The sequence below is a fragment of the Geospiza fortis genome, unplaced genomic scaffold (assembly GCF_000277835.1).
Source record: "Geospiza fortis unplaced genomic scaffold, GeoFor_1.0 scaffold54, whole genome shotgun sequence".
NCBI lineage: Eukaryota > Metazoa > Chordata > Aves > Passeriformes > Thraupidae > Geospiza > Geospiza fortis.
In genome coordinates this window covers 18,515,141-18,533,309 of record NW_005054301.1, presented here as the reverse complement: position 1 = coordinate 18,533,309, position 18,169 = coordinate 18,515,141, and the positions used below count along the sequence as shown (strand labels likewise).

The window sequence follows — 18,169 nt, the reverse complement described above, 5'->3', positions numbered from 1 at the left end:
AAGTTACACAGGCTCAAGTTGGCCAAGGTATCCTGTACATTCCTGTCTGTGTCCCTTGGGAACTGGACCTTTGGTTGTGATCTGGAAGACAAGACAACCCTTGCTAGCTTTTGATGTCAACAAGAGTTTGTTTGTGGAAATAAACACCATCCTTAAGTTAGATCTGCCTTGCATTTATGCCAGGTGTCTGCTATGACTGTGCTGAGACATTCACAAATGCCCCTGTTGCTTTGGGAGCCTGAGTTTTAACATTGTAGGACTCTGGCTTCCCCACCTAGTTCTATAGACTTTGTGGTCCATATTTTTGCTTTCAGCATAACCCGCCCAATCAGGTTTAAATACTAATATAATTCAATTTTGGCAGCCTCTCATAATTTTCATGTTTCATTTGTCAACTGCCATTGTCAGTCACTGAAATGCCATGTATTGTGGCATTGTCCTTGCATTTAATTATCGCTGATAGCTGTAATATAATTTGGCACCAACAAATATGTCTGCTTGCGAGTAATTTGAGAACAGAGAGTGATTTGGACTGGTGATAGAACTGTCTGCTTTCTCTCATCCAGGTTTCATCCCCCTCCCATACTTCAGTTGGGCACTCTTTCATGGCAAAGCAATGTTGACATATACATTCTGTCAGTAACAGTACATATATTATGTCATAAAATGTATTTGTTTGTAGTGCAGGTACATAAAAAATGAAATAATGTCAACGCCAAAATAAATAAAAATTTGCTACAAGGGCTTTCAAAATCGACAGTATGATATGACAATGACAAAGCTAAAGTAGAATGGCAGCTAGTTAGTTATCTCAAACCAAAATTACAATGCATTCAGGTTTTTAACTTTCTTTTTGTTGGATATAACTCAAGCAAAAAAATATACCAGTGATACATATATATGTATATACGTGTGGAAGTCTTTATGTACGAGATGTTTTAATTATGGCAATACAGAAGTTCTAATAGTTCTAATTTCAAGAATGCCAGAGATTTTGAAACATACTGATTTCTAATGTTCTGAAAAGCTGGTTAAATATTTTTGTTTCTGCTTAAAAGGCAATTTTTCAGAAGCACTGGAGAGAAGCAAGTGCATATGTCTGATGGTGATATGCAGATGATGACTTGTCAGGAAGGCATCAAAGTGCTTCACAGATACTATGATACCAACAGATAGGAAAGAAGTTGTTTCAACAAGAAAAGGCAGGTGATCTTGATTATATTTTCAGACATTACCTGAAAAGGTTTATCAATTTTGTGCCTTGGCTTCCATTTTTAAAGTATTACACTGATTTGTAAAGTGCTTTAAACAGTTGGGTCAAGCATCTCTCAGCCCCCAGACCCTCACCCCAAAACCCCTGTCTAGAAAGTACTTTGGGTTGGTGTTGACTGCTGGATTCAGCTCACAGTATATGTAGGACATATGGTGTGTGCAAGCAGCCACTAGTGACTGAAGGTTTGGGGACCAAAGCTGAATTCTCCACTGCTAGATTGTAACTTTTCTGAAAGCAGCTTCTGTAAGGGGATACCTTGAGTCTATGCACATAATTGGCTTTGAATGCTCCCTTTCTCATAACAAATGTATTACTTTCTAGCCCTGTTAGAATAGGTTCCCCTTAAACTTAAAAATGCAAAAATGCCAGTGTGAATTGGTGACTAGTAAATAGAATTTTTTTAACCTCTTAGTTTCGGTATTCATCAGGATAATAGAGGAGAAATGACCATGCATGCACATACTGCAGTAAGTTGGGACCAACAGAAAGATGTGACGAACATCACCACAGAAGACCCAGAAGCAAATCTCCTCCTTGCTTTAGAAAATTCAATTTACAATTGAAGTTTTTCTACCTGTTATGTCTTCAGGTCCTAAAGGGGTTTTTTGTGTAAAGAGCTTTATTAATCAGTGTTGAGAGATGACTGATAGCAGCAGGGGACATGGAACAGAGCAAGGGTGAGACTGTGGCTTCTGAGAGAGTGGTATTGATGGTAGGCACTGGCAGTTTGGCCAGTGAGAGAGCTGGATAGGCTGTGCCATGCTTCAGGGAACCAGTGGGACCAAGGAAATGGTGTCTCCTGGATGAGGGGTGCTGCAACCTGGCTTGGAGCACAATGCTGGCCTTTCTGAAGTTTCCCACTAGTTCAGTCCTTGCTGAGACACAGAGGCAAAGAAATATGATGTTTTGATACTGTAGCAGACAGGAAGAGTGTTGCAGTTCCTTTTAAACTGCCTTAGGGCCCCACTGTTGCTCTGTGATGAAAGAGATTTAATATACTTAGCTGCTGCCTGTAAACTGCTTGCTGTTTGTCACTGAAGCCAAATTGCCTCTCTTCTTGCCCTGCTTGCCCTCTCCTTTTTTAGTGCTTTTGCAGGCTTAATTAGAAGTGTTAGCTGCAAAAGCACTAGTTGGGTGAATGGGTTTGCAAGGGACGTGTGTGCATTTGGTTCCTGGAAACAACAGAAAGGAAATTATTTTCTTTTGTTGTATGAATTTTTCCTCAAAGGAACATAGAGATGAAACTATCTTCACTTATGTAAGATGCCTTTCAACCACAATTCTTAGTTTGTGTTTCCCACGGTAACTGGACATAATTGTTGCATGGTCCTGTTCTTGCAGAACCAGAATTACTGGAGTTAAGAGCGCTGAAAGAGTCTAAATTCTAATTTAAATTTTGGAATTAATTCTGCTTTAAGGGAGTTCATGATCTTTGTAGGTTACTGTTTGATACCTACTGTTTGTAGGAAAATGTTTGAACCACACGTTTACTAGCAAGAAGATCAATATATAGTATGTTGCAACTGAATTGATTATCAGATGTAATATTAGGACTTTGCAGTGGGATGGGGTTAACTACACTTCTGTTTTCTGAACAGATGCTTAGTTGTAGTATGCATAATTAACTAAGGCAATGCAAATGTTTTTCAAAGTTTTGCTGTGTGCATTTATCATTGTGTATGCAACAGAAAATGTCAAAAATTAACATAACCAATCAAGACAAATTGTGGAGTATTTTCTCAAATTGAAAAGCAAAGCAACCAGGAACTATGTCCCTTGGTTTTTAAAGGGTAATAGAGGGAATGGAAACAGCCTGCAAGGCTTACCATTTAGGAGAGCAGGAGACCCCCATGTCTCATAAACACTGTCTGTGGAAAGAAGGGATGGCATAGAACTTATGCTGTGAGCAGCATCCACTCTGTTTTGTGTGAGAAAGAAGGCTCTGCAGAGGAACGCTAAAGCCAGAGGGGAACCATGGTTATAAGGAATTAACAGCTCAGTCTGCCCATGGGAAAACACAAGTTGGCTGTTAATGGGATAGAAGAAAAATTTGGGGGTTTTGAATGTATCCTCAAAGAGGGAAGACACTATTTTGAGTATTTGCTGGGATTCATCTTGATTACCCTGCAGCAGCTATTTCTGACTATATAGAATATATTCACACTGTAAAGTTTTGACACTGCTCCCAAGAGGAGAGTTTTCCTGCTCTATTGTCTTCCGTATAGATTTATGGGTGAATGAAATACAAAGAAAGGTTAGGAGGTCACCACACAACACTGGTGTGTTGGTGAGCAAGAAGAATTCCTGAGAACACAGTCTCTTGGAACAGCAAGCACATTGCTTAGGCCTGAAGGTTGTGAGAGGAGAAATTAGTTCTCAAATACATATATGGTATCCAGTTACTGTGACCTGGTCCTACAACTTTGCACCTTAGGGCCCAGTTGCACCTCTGTATACTGACTTTGCACAGGTGATTCCAAATCACAAATGTGTGGGCTTCTGTCCTGCTACAGCTGCATGAGCAAGCCCGCCCTTCCAGACTGCTGACCAAACTACATGTCAGGGATGTGCACTTGGTTAGGAAACCCTGATAAATTAACAAGGGCATTCAGCTTTGCTACTGGACCAGAAAAGGGGCTTTACTCCATGCCTGCTGCTTTCTACAGGAATCGTGGCAGGGTAGTCACATGCTACCATCATCTGAAAGGCACAAAGTTTAGTACGATCCAGCAAAAAGGATTGACAGCAGGGGTGAGGAAAACAGCTGTTCCTTGAACTGTTTCCAGCCATGGAGCATGGTTGCTTCCGACCAACTGCTTTCAAGGTGGAGTAGTGGCAGTTGCAGGAACCCCAACCAAAGCTACTCCAAACTGCCCCAGAACACTTACAGTGTTCAGCTTCTCAACATCAGCTGCTTCACTCTGCTGGGCCAGCCTGCTTCTTGAGGCAGATATGACCACAGCTAAAGGTTAGGTGACCAAACTAGAATCAAGTTAGTGCCTTTTGACAGTACATTCAGCTAGCACAACACAGTCTCTTAAAGCTACCTACTTGGTAGGCTTACAGCTAGATTTCAGGGAGACTGAATCTTGCCTACAGTTAATCAGTGTTCAGCTTTTATTTACAAGAAGTCTGAGATGTATGTATACAGCAAGATTTACTGAACTCCTCAAGGAGGTTCACAATTAGATGAGCAAAGCAGATGCAACAGCAGCATATAATGACTCAACAGCTTGGTGACTGGTGTAAAGATTCTGAAGTCACATATAGATTGGCAGCTTTGTAGACCAGGTCTGAAGAGAATATGTCAGTTATAGGAGAAGTGGTAGAGATCCTGTTTGACAGCCATGAGTAAGCCAGGAACTCCTCGGCTACCCCCAAGCCTTGAAGAAAACACCACACTAGGAATGGCATCTTTGGATGATGGGTGGGGAGAAGGGATGGTTCTAAGCAGATGAGTATCTTGGAGACTCCAGATTCGGGTGTAGCAATCCTGACCAACTGGGAGGAAAGCAAAATCCAACATTTCACAAAAAGGACTTTACATGGTTCTGCAATATTATCACCACAGAAGCAGGAGGGCTATGGAGAAAACACTCTGAATATTTTTACACCCACACGAGGCAAAGTGCTTATCCATAATTTACAAAACAAAAAATTTACACTGAATACTACAAGAGTGGGAAAAATGTACATTTCCTATTAGGTAATTAAAGGTACAGTAAATTAGCTTTTCCCTTTATCAAGCTCCTAAGCCAAAAAAGGGAGAAAAATTCAGTCACATTAAAAATTCTTATTATTCCACCACACTGATATATCCAAGGAAAGGAGGTCACTGTCTTTACAGTGTGACTTTATGAAGCTTGGCTACACTATAAGGGTTTTGTTTCATCTATTGCTATTTTTCCTGCCCTCACCCAGAATATAGTAATACAAAAATCTGAGTGTAACTGGGAGTATTCAAAATGAATGAGTGGTATAAACAGTTTACAAGGAGTCAGGCTCACATGACAATTCTTCAGTCCATCACCACATTCTCCACTTTAGCACCAGCTAAAGATATGCAGTCTCTATATAAAGTTATCACCAAGTCTCCTGTTTACATGTTGTTTCCCTGAATTTTGAAATCAAGTATTTTCTGCTCTACTTTTGAGACATATTGTGGAAAGGATAACAGGACTTTTGCAGGACACAGCAGATTAAGCTGTAGCACCTCACAGGATTGATTACAGTAGATATGCATCCATAACATAATTTTCATAGTATATTACAGTATGTTTAAGGCTAAGTTTTTTCTGAATTTTAAAGAATTAAGTTTATAGCTTCTAACAGCTGTACCTAAGAAACACCCCTCAGGCTTAAGAAAATCACTACCATACACTATACAAACAGAGAGGGGAAAAAGTCAACGTACCTGCTATAAGAAGTCCTTCCTCCTCATTTACATGCAAAGGGAGAAGAGCATATTCATTGTGGTGACCTTTGTACTGTTTCACACACTTTGCTGTTCTCAGGTCCCACAGTTTTATCTGCAAGTTGAAGAAATTGTTTGAGAGAGGATACATTAAAGTAGAGAGCACACCAAGGTTGGATGTGTTGAAGCATGCCCAGAGGAGGGCCATGAAGATGATCAGCGGGCTAGAGGACCTCTCTTGTGGAGACAGGCTGAGAGAATTCAGCCTGCAAAAGCAGCCTCCTCCTGAAGGAGGCTACAAGAGAGCCAGAGAGGGTCAACTTATAAGGGTATGTAGTGATAGGACAAGGGGGAATGGCTTTAAACAGAGAAGGGTCGGTTCAGATTAAATATTAGGAAGCTCTTTAATGTGAAGGTGGTGAGTGACTAAAACAAGCTGCCCAGAGAAGCTGTGGATGCCCCATCCCTGGAAGTGTTCAAGACCAGGTTGGATGAAGGTCTAACGGAAAGCGTCCCTGCCTATGACAGGGGGCTGGAACCAGATGATCTTTAAGTTTCCATCCAACCCAAATCATTCTGTGATAAATAACGGGCTCTGGAAGAAGACCCATAAATGGAACTACCACCCAGTTCCATACTACATACTAAGAGCAGACATCTGTCCTTGGGAGTGGGATAAGTACCTGTAAATTCCCAGATACTGAAAGGAACAGAATATCCTAAACACAACAAAAGCATACCTTTCCAGCCATATCTGCTGCCATCAGGTAATGTTCAGCCTCCATAAGGTGAATAGATGTAACTGCTGAGCCATGGAAGAGACGAATTGCTTTCCAGCTCTGCCCCTTGCGGTTACGTTGGCGTACATCAATGCTGAAAATCTCACCCGAACGGCAGCCATTGTACAGCACTGGGGTCTGGGAGAATCCCAGAGAAAGGAGCATACTGTGTAACATCTGCAAGGGTCTTACAAGTTACACAGACAGAGCCTCTGTCATGCTTTTGTCTAGTTGTCAAATTATTTTAACAGATGCATTAAGAAGCAGAATTTTAATTACACAGTAAAGCATTTTTCAGCTAATTCATTAAGCTCCATTTAAACCTCAGCTATTTAGCTCTAAAAGTTTGCCTAGGTAAGCAGGAACTCAGTCTAACATAACAGCAAAACAGAAACTGGAATTCTCATATTCCTCATATTTTATCATCCTAATTCTTTGTGAACAAGTCCATTAATATTTTATAGGGACTTTCTCCTTCTTAATGGAGGCAATACACTGAGTGTTACTAGAATGAGGTTATTTGCCAAAACCAAAACAATTTTACATGTTATTACTGTGCTCTTTGTACTTCCTTGTCTTTTAACCTCTGTAATCTTAACAAAAATTGCCCCTGTTGCCACAGTTTGAAATCAGATAATATTTTTGTTGCTATTCAATTGTGTGTGAGCATCAGACCCCATCAGTTCTGCTGTGGAACAGCCACCCAACAGCAGCTGTCATCACAGCCTTATGTACAGCATGAGGAATCCTGCCCCAAAGAGAATAAAGAGCCCACCAATGAAGAAGTGCTCTGAAAAAATGGTGTCTGGTTCTCCCTACCTGTGTGGCAAACTGCTGTGCCAGGACATCACTACTGGTTCCAAATGTCTGACGATGCCCTGTCACTACATTGGTCACAAGAACTCGTCGTGTCAGGCCTAAGGAAGACAGATGATATTAGTTTAGCTGTAATTTGTGTAGCAGCTGGGAGATGGATGGAAGAAGTCTTTCCCACTGAGACAGAGGGGGTTGCTAGCCTTGCAGATAGATCACCTGTGCTAAAGCAGTTATCTGCTTGGGGATTCAGGCACCAAGCACAGGACCAGGCAGTGGATATCTTGAAACTGCACAGCATTCCAGGTCGATCTCCTACAACACAGGAGCAACACATGAAGTGTTCATAAAATGTTAGGACAGGATGATAACTCAGAAAGGTTCTTAGATTGCCACATTTCTTGTAACATTTCAGTCTGAAGCAGAGGAAGTGTTACCCAATTAGTGTCCTTTTGGTACTCAAGAGACAAGGAAACAGAAATCGAAGTTCATGACTGTAAGTGGGACTCCTACAGTCTATGTTAATAGATGATATTGAGAGACTGTGAAATTTATTCAGTAGTCAGAGGGCTCACCATGGCAGGAAAGAGGAAAGTAACACTCGCCTTATAGCACTGAGTAAGCCATTTTTAAAAGATGAGTGGGCTAGAAATACAAAACATTTACTTCATAAACTATAGATTAGCCAAAGCCTAACCTGTACTATGCCTGCTTATTTTTACAAAAATGATTAAGTAATAAAACTCTAGATTTGACTCTTACTCATGCAGCCCCTGCACAGAATTTATGCCAATTAGCAGACTACATCCTTAGTTTTCACTTCCTTCATGCACATCACACATACATCTGTCATGTAGCACAGGTGACATGAACAAGAATGGATGGATAACATAGTTTTAGACAGGCTAAGTTCTACTTTTCTCCTGGCATCTACTCAGCAAGGCTCCCACAAAACACCTCTTTAGGAGAGTGAAGGAAATCAAATCTGGAAATACCTGAACAGTCAATAGGATATACTAGACAAGAGGACTTTGGTGGAACTTAACAGCAGCTAATTATGGTGAAGGGCTTAAAATCTTTCACAGAGCAACTGGGTATGCTGGCCTAGTAGCCATCCACCCTCAGTGATTCTTCATTCAAGTTCATGCTGACTATGCAAATTTTTTAATGGCTGCATATATAGTAAGACATTAAATTTTTAAAATTAGTCCATTACTCTTATCTATCACAGATTTCCTCTGTATAAATTTAACTGATCATGTTTGAATGGAAGCCAGATTAGAGCACTGTACTCTGTGACTTGAAGAAGCATAATTCTAACATCTATCAAGAAGGTCCAATTAATTAAGTCCTGCCCCCAAGAACATTCAACAGAATAGATCAGCTACAGCCAGACTTAGGACGTGGTACTCTCCCAGTCAGTCAAGTTTCCATACAACTGGAGCTTGTACAAGGAGCTCTGGGCCGAGATATTTACCAGCTTTACACCTTTGATTTATGCACTGAGCATTCCTGAGCAGCTGCTATGAGAAGGGATTCTGCAGTGGCTCTGGACATTCTATAAGGAAATGTAAGTATTTGCTGTGTGCAGCCTCTGCATATTAATTACAGGCCAAGCTTCTCATGAAAAATCTCAAGTGTTTACTTTACAAGTGAGGTGTTCTCCTGCCCAAGTACTGCAGCAGCTAAAAATAAACTAAGGCTCTGAATACTGCTTGTTAATTAAGTCTCAAATTCTTTCGTCAACATTTCACTTTTTAAGCTGTTTTAATCTTACAGGAATACAACAGTCTCACTAACTACTGAAAAAGAACGCTAAAATAACCTTTCATTTGTGCTCTCTCCATATAATTGCTACCAAAACTTGGAGACAAAAATCCAACAGAAACACTCTACCTGGGTTAGTGCTGCTGAACAATGATGCTGGAAGCAGACTGGCACAGCCTGGTGTTTCTGCAATTCCCATGAGACACAGCTTGCTGAAGTGAGTTAAGGAAAACTGATTTCTCCCTAGAACAGAACAGGCTGCCTAATATTTATAAATGGGAAAAGCAAGATGCCCTGACACAGCTGCAGCTCACAACACTTTTCCTCGAGACCTCTGATGTGCTTTACAGTTTACAACTAAGCTGTGACACTTCACTTCTTTCATAGGAATGAGCTAGGAAGAACTCAAATTCTTGCTTGTGTATTTTCACTACCAGAAAGATAAGACAGTACTGTTGTATCTTACTAGTGATAGGAAAAATAAAAAATAATCATGGCCTATATAGATCATTCTCACTTTTTCATGTTGATGACACTGCATTAATATAGATCTGTTTTTTATGGAGGTTAATTGGAAAAATGGGAGGCAAGGAAAATTCACTTTAGATAACACTTAAATATTTTATGAAGACTATACCAGGTACAAATAGAATTTAAAAGCTGCATTTCAAGTTCAGTGGGGTAAATCTGTAACTCAACTGGGGGAAAACACAAACCCACCAAACCAAGTGATCCTGAACAGATCCCCAACTGTGTGCACACCTGGTGAGCTCCTGCCCCTGATGGGCTGGTCTGGAATTGCCTGGCTTTTCACACAGGCCATTCCATACTTTTCTGTGTAATTTCTTTTGGCACTTTATAACACACCTGTTGTCTGCCATCTCCTATGTCAGAATTCAGTTTTTTTTCCCCTACTCTTCTGGGCTCTGCACTGTTCATTACTGCTTCCTCTACTGTATCTATTGGACTCTTCAAGTCAGACCTGCAGAACATGCTCTGAAAGTTGCAGGTGATGCTACTGAATTGCTCCCATTCTCCTCTCACCCCTACCAATACAGGGATGGTTTTAAACACAAATGAACCATCCCACTTTCAAAAAGGTTCACTTCAGAAAAAGGTTGTTGCCTTAACCCTCTGCTCCTGTTCTTTTGCCTCAGCCAATTTCCAAACATCATATAATTTTGGATATGGCATTTATATACACTGTTAATGAAGTGGGAATTCTCCACGGCAGAAAACATGGTCTTTCATTTAACATTAACATGGGAACAATTCTACATTTATCTGTAACAGAATCATACATCTGCCTCAGAAATTCCAATATATTTTGATTTTATTTCTGCTGTTTTCCAGAAAACTTATCTTCTGGGGGAACTACAGAAGAGGTATTCCTTAAATTAGTTTTTCTGTGAAGCATGATGCAGACTTGTAAAACCTGAATGACAATTCTGATTTTTTTTTAAAGGATATAAAACATGAGAATCTGGATGAGTCAGTGATGCCCAGCACACAGAGTTCACCTTCAGAGAGAAGAAGACATACTACTTTTGTGATCTGTAATTCAATTAAGGAAAGATTATTTCCATGCAAAAATGACATAAAATTAGGCACTGGGCACAACTCCTCAGCCCCCTAAATAACTCAGTAATGGGGCACAAGCATTTCAGCTTGATACTCATAACAACAGAACAGCATTAAGAAGTCTGACCAAACACAGACTAAAGCACCAAGTACATCTTATTCAAGAGACCATCCCTGACAGAACCTGAACATGAAGAAATCATGAAAACCTGTTTTAAATACGCCTCATATTTAAAGGAGGATAAACACAGTTTAAGGGAAAACTTTAAGGATAAACACAGTTTCCCAAAATTGTTTTTAAGAAAGAAGCATGCAAATCTTGGTAGTTTTGATAGCCAAACTTCAGTTTTGCTAACTACAGTCGAAGTCTAAAGTAATCACTATCCTTGGAAGCTGGTACTTCTATGTAGTCCTCCATTCCAATTGTAGTGTAACATTCCTGACAACTATTACTGGTACTGACCGCTTTCAGGTTTACTGTGGTTCTGTATTTACCCAAGTTTCACATCTCTACATTCTTCCATTCTCTTCTCCTAGCCCCTTCCTGAACCCTCATGGCACTTCCACCTGAACCTCCCAAGACCAGCGTTCTGAGAAAGCAACCACCAAAGGAAGGAGGAACAGAAAGCAGTACTTTGCGGTTTGTGAAGTAGAGGTTGTCATACATCTCCACAGTGAGAGACTCCTTCCCCAAACCGCCGAGATTGATGATACCATATTTACATCCTCCATGCTCTACATCGTTCACAGTGAATATTCGTTCACAAGCAACATCTGCCTGTAAAATAAAAGCTTACCGGTCACACTCACTGGAAACTTACAGGAAAAACAGCTTGAGGAGTTGCATTAAGTCTAAAATGAAACAACACATTAATTCTGATCCCTTTAACACCATCTGCTTTCCATTCACCTCTAAAATCAGTGGCCAACTCCTTTTAAATGCATGCAGGGAAAAAATGGGGATAAGAAAAGGATTCAGTCCTTGGCTTACAATAAATGATCTTTCCAATGTTAACAATTCTATACACTTACACTGTTTCTGAGTCCCTTCTGGCTTCAGCTATCTATGCAGTGCTCTGTTTACAAGGCCAGGAGCTGGTCCTGGAGAGCTTCCTATATAGTCTATGAAAGATCATGAAATGTAAAGTGATTACTGATGTTTACTTAGATTCTCTGAACCACAGGCTTTGCCACTCCCAAAATTCTCCTCTTTCATTTTTTCTTCTTCTTCTTGATCCTCTCCACTCCTCCTCCCAGCCCCACAATAATGATCCACTCAACTTCTACTTACTTCCAAGAGAACATGTTGATCAGATTAAAAAAACCAAAAAACAACCAACAAAAAATGCTTTCCTATCCCACCTTTTTTATAATTTTCCTTTGTAAGAAAGGAACAGCCTCTCCCTACCTGTTAAGGTTACTGAGCACAGATTTTAAGAACTGACAGAGAAGGAATAACATATCTTTAAAAGCTACATTTGACCTGTGTGATTCGATTACAAGAGCCTGAATTTTCACTGAAGACAGGCTCTCTTTATCCTAAAGACTTATCATTTCTCATAACATACCACAATGATTTTAAAATTGTTGGTTCCAGCAACTGAGGAATCCGGACTGTGAATTTCTATCTTCCTCCTCTGCATGCAGTTCACTTTTAGTTCATGGACTAGCCTGCAAAAGCAGGTAGGAGGGTGAGGGGGTTGAAGAGAGAATTCAGGTAAGCCTAAATTTAATGCATATGAAAAGAATTCTGGCCAGGATATAGAATGCTTCTCAATCACTGAAGAGAAAATACCTGAATAACTAGCATGCTGAAATTTAACTTGCATAACTTATGAATATGTGCATCTTCCACATGCATGGAATTTCATCCCACTGTTTTGAACCCCAGCACATCTTTAGTTTAGAACAGCAAGTTACTAACTTAACTTGCCTTCTGTTGTTCTCATGGGGGGCAAGGGAATGGTCATGTCTGTTGAAAGGACTTACGCTAAAAAAGCTGTGCTATACTCATAAAGTACAATGTGACAAAACAGCATATCAATATACATACATAAAATGAACTTCTTTTGAAGTCAAATTGGGAAACAACTTCCTCATTTGAATTCTCAACATTTTAGTAATCTGATTATTACAGAATATAACCTTTTTCCTGGCTTTAAGTAATATGTTCCTCCTCATCCCAATGAAACAGTAAGAAATCCAAGAAAACCTGACAGAAACAGTTGCACTAACAGCAGAACTTGGCACTGCAAACAGAAGATAAATCAAATCACTGTACCTGCAATAACTTGTGGGGGTGAGCGAACCCAGCTGCCTTTTCTGTAACAGCACAGATGAGTTCAGTCCAGCCCTTGTTGTTTTCTGGAAGAGAGTAACATGGAACTATACTCAGTTATTTACTTGCTTAAGATTCAAACATGGCTGTGGGTCTTTGATGTTTGGGATGTTTAGAAAACTACTTCTTCTAGCCTACACACATTAAAATTTTCAGAACATATAAAACACATTCCAGCACCATCTCCCCGATCTACTACAGTAAGTAGACAAGAATATACTCCTGTGAGATGTGGAGTGCTTCTGTAAATACAGAACCTGGAGAAAAAATATGATACCCCAACAGCCATTGTCTTCACTCTACATAATCAGCAGTACCACCTGGAGGTGTAAAATCACCTTCTGGTTTCATGACAACACCTCAAATTCTTCTTATACACCAAAATCTTTTATCGCAATGAGACTGATATTAAACATGCAGTCTTACTGTTGTACTAAACTGCTTTTCCATTCCATTTCCATTCCCCCCACAGCACTGGGGTTGGCACTAGATGAACTTTAAGGTCCTTTCCAACCCAAGTCATTCTGTGATTCCATTCCACGATTTACAAACCTTTTAGAATTTAATGCAAACACCTTCTGAGGAGACCAAGGGATAGAGTATTTAGCAGAATTACGGAGTAAGAAATCTTTTTGGTAATGGTCAGACAAAGCAAGTGTTTGAGAGTCAAAATGTTCTTTACACTGAAGACCTAGTTGGAGAACTTCATTGCTTAAGAAAAAGAACGCTGTTCACTTCTTCCAAATGATAGCATATAAGCTGAGCTGTTATTTGTAAAGTTGTAAGACATGTTTTTCAGGTAATGAAAAAGCATCCTTGTTAGATATTTTACCCACATTACAAACATGCAGCATCAGCATTAATTTCACTGTAAAACTTTATGAAGAAAAGCACACAGGCTTTCCAGACATAAACATACGACCTGCCTTGATTTTAACTGTCAAAAAAAGTTCTTCAAGAAAAAGCTTTCCACCAACTATGATTAGTATTGTTTCTTCAAGGTCCAGGAATATGATAAATAAATTTATTAAAAATGTGAAAAACTTGTAAATCAAGACCCTGCTGTGCCAATTCAAGGCAGGAACTTGAAACCTGGCATCCAATATCCTGACTCAAGTGTAACTGTCGGGACAACTGCAATTCCCTGCAATTCCAAGCACAGTTTCTCTGTCTTTATAGATTTTTTTGTTTGTAATGACTTGACTTCATTCCTGTGTGGAAAAGCCGAACAAAAGGCTTCAAGGACTTCATTCTTAGCAGAAAAAGAAATGGTCTGAACTTTAAGTCTTTGATTTATATTCTGTCCTGGGCCAGAGTACAATAAAGCCTAATTGCAATCTTTTTCAAAACATACCTGATGCTGTTTTTCTTCCTCTTCTAAGAGTCTCAGTCTTTTGCACTCCATTGCCTTGTGCTGAATGCTGTCCTTGGTGAGTGGGTTGTGGTTATTATGCCCAGGCAGCAGGCGAAAATAGCGGTTCTTTTCTGGGTCATAATAAAATCCTGGCAGTTCTTCAGTGGGGGAGACATGGGGGAGAAAAAGTGGCAAAATCAGATGGATAGCTAAGTTTGTTTATTGCTCTTTGATATTCCATGTCTTCATATGAATGTGAGAGTTGTGAGACCCAAAGCTCTAGCTCCCAGTACGTCCCAAGCATGATACACAGAGTGGGAACAGACGAGCAAATTACAGGAGAAAAAACAAGGTTATTTGTAGTGTTATCTACCTCTAAACGAGGTTATCTGTAGCTCTTACACAGCTACAGAAGGCATGTCACCACTGATCAAGAGGAAATTCAGACCAATCAGAAAAGCACAAAAGAAAGGTTCTGTTGCAGAACAAAAATGGTCTTTCGTTATAAATAAATCACGAGGGGACATTCTTAGTTAAAAGACTTGGAAGGACAGCAAAAAAAATTACAATGAGGTATCAAATAAACTCAAATAAAGTGATTCACTTCCCAGAACAAGACACTTTTTCTTCAGCACACAGGAGAGATTTAGATAAAATCAAGAGTACATTTGGCTCCTTCCAAAGATAAACTGGGACGAGAAACACTCAATTTTAGTGCTTCACTGTCTGTGTGAATGCAGAGGCAGACAAGTAAAATACTATGACATTTAAAATACTTTGACAGATTGTCTCAAAACAAAGAAATTTATTCAGAGGCAATTGTTAACATTTCATTTCAAGAGTTTTTATTTAAAACTTTATTTACTACCAGAAATTTCATTTCAAGTATCCTCTTTTTGCAGCTGCTTACCATTCAGCTCCTTGTCTGCATCTTTTAGGTTTCAGCTTAGCCACAACTGACCAAAACTTTTTCAGGTCAGTGAAAATAAGAAGTTAGTCAATGAATCAGTAAAATTTATAAAAGCACACTACATTTAGTAGTTACACAGTAACTACACAGGAATAAATGTCTTGCAGGATACATCTCCTAGCATGTTCACAACACAAAACAGTGATATACAAAAACCATCTCTTTAAACTCAAGTGTTGTTCCAGGACTCTCCTGTTGTACAGAAGTGTATGTTCACACTGGCTTAGTTTTTGCTAGCATTGTTTAATGAGTCAGGAAACCAGAATGTAAACAGGACATCTTTCTCAACAGCACTGCTACTTCATCATTTGTTGTAAATGAACAAGTATTTAGCCAGAGTCTATTTATTACAGACTACAAAGTACACTGAAGGCACCAAGAGACACACCACACAAGAGACACCCCACAAAGTGGTGGATTCTTGTGTTCAGTTACTCAGTCTTTTGAAAGGCGCAAGCTATAATTTTTTATATACTCTCTTATTTTATTTGCTTCCTTAGCAGTTCATTTTCTTCCTAAAGCAGCATTTCTGGAGGGAAAAAGAATTGCATTTTTTCAGTTTATATCAACTTGGCTAAGCACACAAGTTTTCAAAAACGAGAAGCATTTGTGGGCCTGAAAGTGATTTGGTTCTGTTCTCTAGATCCTTACTTACTACATCTTTTTGTATCACCTGATGTTACTTTTCTCCACAAACTTTACTGTTTGTATGGTTCCTGTCACACCAGATTATTAATACAGCTACTACTACTTTTTTCATACAATCAGCACATAGGAACTGACTTTTGACCTATAAACACCATCTCTTACCTGGTGCTACAGAGCTCTGCGCTGAACTGGATGAAGAAGGATCCTCATTGCTGCTGGGACCTGCATTGACAGGGGTCTGTGGCTCTTCTTGTTCCAGACTAAAAAAATAGCATTGCTTTCAAGATAGGCTCACAATTGCCGCACACATCTTTCCCACAAAGAGACTAGAAAGCAGATTGTTACTGACATCAATGGAATACCATTATGCAGTGCTCTGATAGCATATTCTGCATATCACCATACATAAAACTATGAAAATAAAACAGTGAAAAATATTAAGCTTAAAAATTTCTCAAGAACATTACTGATACCAGCCTTAAAGTACTTGCTAATACATTAGAGGTTGCTGTTGATTCTGCAAGTGCCTCTAACTTTTTTTAGCACAAGATTAACTGGGCGATTGTACATTAAACAAACAGCCCACTCCTGAAAGCATGCAAGTCTTCACAGCACAAAACGAGAGACAGTGTAGGTAAAACACTGATGTCAGGTCAGAAATCTCTCCATAACAAGAATTTCACTGATGAGGTTTAGAAACATGCAAAATAAACAAAAGTTTAAAAGTTTACTTACCATGCTTTCAAATATTCAGGAAAATTCCAAGAAAAGCCTCTGCTTTTCTAACAAACATTACTGGGGGTAACTGCAGCTTTCCTTTTTTCAAACTAATATACATGAGCATATTCAATATTCATGAGCAAATTTCCACTAGGATGTTTTCTGAATCACCTGTACAATTCTTACTTATTACATGTCATCTTAAAAGCAATAGGTGAAGCTGTTTTGCAAGAGCCATAATTTATTGAAAAGAAAATGACAAAGACACTCTAATACCAGCTCTACTGCGGTTTGATTATACAACTCTGAAAACAGTTAAAGGACACAACAGGTATACCAGGGGAAAAACACCCCAGATCACATCCAAGCACTTAACTTTAAAGCTCTGTAAGAAAACTCTTTTAATTCTGCTCACTGAAGCAGTGTCCATTTGCATTTCAAAGTTTTCTTACACAAGTACAACTAGTGTGGCAACCCATACATGTGTCTCTTTTCCTAAAAATAGGTTAAAAAAAAAAAACACCTTGGTATATTAAAGCAAAGCATTAGCGCTGCAAGAGGCACTAAGGAAAGAACAGGGGAATGAAAAAGCAACCATAAAACCAGCTCAAATATAGGCAACTGTAGGTTATAAAATATAAAACGTGTTTTCTGAAAGGATCAGTTTTCAAGGCAGGTATAATTCCTGAGACCTCATTTCATTTTCCTCATCTGTTAGATGTGATAATACCACATTACTTACCATGCTTTCAAACATTCAGGAAGATCCTTTAATGACAGATTTTACACCAGTAGACTCAAGATTAAAATAAACAGGCAGGTAGAATTAAGTGATTATATTTTTCTTCCCTGAACCATCTTTGCATATCGATGAAAGGTTTATGGATAATGCATAGCTGAAAGGACTGGCTCATGGAACTGTATCTCAGTTTAAAATCAGTGTACAGTAGTGAACACACAATAAACTTCCAGGAATCAGCACAATTCCACTCCCGGTAGAGATGACAGACGTACCAGAAGTACTTACTGTCTACTAGATCTTCAGGTGGCAACCCTCTCGGTTCCAGAAAGTCACCATTCTACACACTTAATTAGGCATAAGATCCATCGGCTTAGCCCATCTAAGCACAAGCTGCCTGTACTTGCCTTTGGGCGCGGTTGTTGTGACCGGGTCTCCTGTGCCGGTGGGGCTGGTGGCTGCGCTTGTGACTGCTCCACCCACGCCTCTCCTTGCCTCGACGGTAGTTCCTCCGCATTTCTCCTCTTAAAGCAAACATACACACGTATCTCACCCCTACTTGCCTGGAACGGCTCAGCACTCAAGACAAGTCTCTTAATGCGGCCTCTTTTCGAACACTTTCAACCTGTAACGACCAGGCCGGCCGACAGCCCGCAGCACAGACGGTCTCCTACGCCTGTGGACTTCCCCACTAGTCCCGGACCAGCTCCGCGGCTCAGCCCGCAGCGCTGAAGCCAAAACCCCAAAGGCAGAAGGTCAATGATAACCAAGCG

The 18,169-nt window shown here is 39.7% G+C and overlaps 1 protein-coding gene across 1 annotated transcript; it reads right to left on the bottom strand.

Annotated features, from left to right (window-relative positions):
• Positions 1-832: 832 nt before the first annotated feature.
• DCAF4 (DDB1 and CUL4 associated factor 4) lies at positions 833-18,155 on the bottom strand. The gene is made up of 13 exons (XM_005417553.2): positions 17,804-18,155; positions 16,100-16,197; positions 14,320-14,477; positions 12,909-12,991; positions 12,196-12,298; positions 11,262-11,405; positions 10,517-10,566; positions 9,176-9,255; positions 7,499-7,594; positions 7,286-7,383; positions 6,428-6,604; positions 5,688-5,802; positions 833-4,774 (listed from the first exon to the last, which is right to left on the bottom strand). The coding sequence occupies exons 1-13, from the start codon at positions 17,932-17,934 to the stop codon at positions 4,581-4,583; spliced, it is 1,527 nt and encodes a 508-aa protein (XP_005417610.1). The 5' UTR covers positions 17,935-18,155; the 3' UTR covers positions 833-4,580.
• Positions 18,156-18,169: the final 14 nt, after the last annotated feature.

What these genes read in the sequence shown, in the direction of transcription:
- DCAF4 (XM_005417553.2), bottom strand. Translation starts at nt 17,934, where the DNA reads ATGTTTGCTTTAAGAGGAGAAATGCGGAGGAACTACCGTCGAGGCAAG. An exon ending in GCAGAGCTCTGTAGCACCAG is followed by an intron (nt 14,478 to 16,099) that starts GTAAGAGATGGT and finishes CCCCCACTGAAG; the next exon opens with AACTGCCAGGATTTTATTAT. An exon ending in CATCCAGATTCTCATGTTTT is followed by an intron (nt 9,256 to 10,516) that starts ATATCCTTTAAA and finishes TCACTTCAGCAA; the next exon opens with GCTGTGTCTCATGGGAATTG.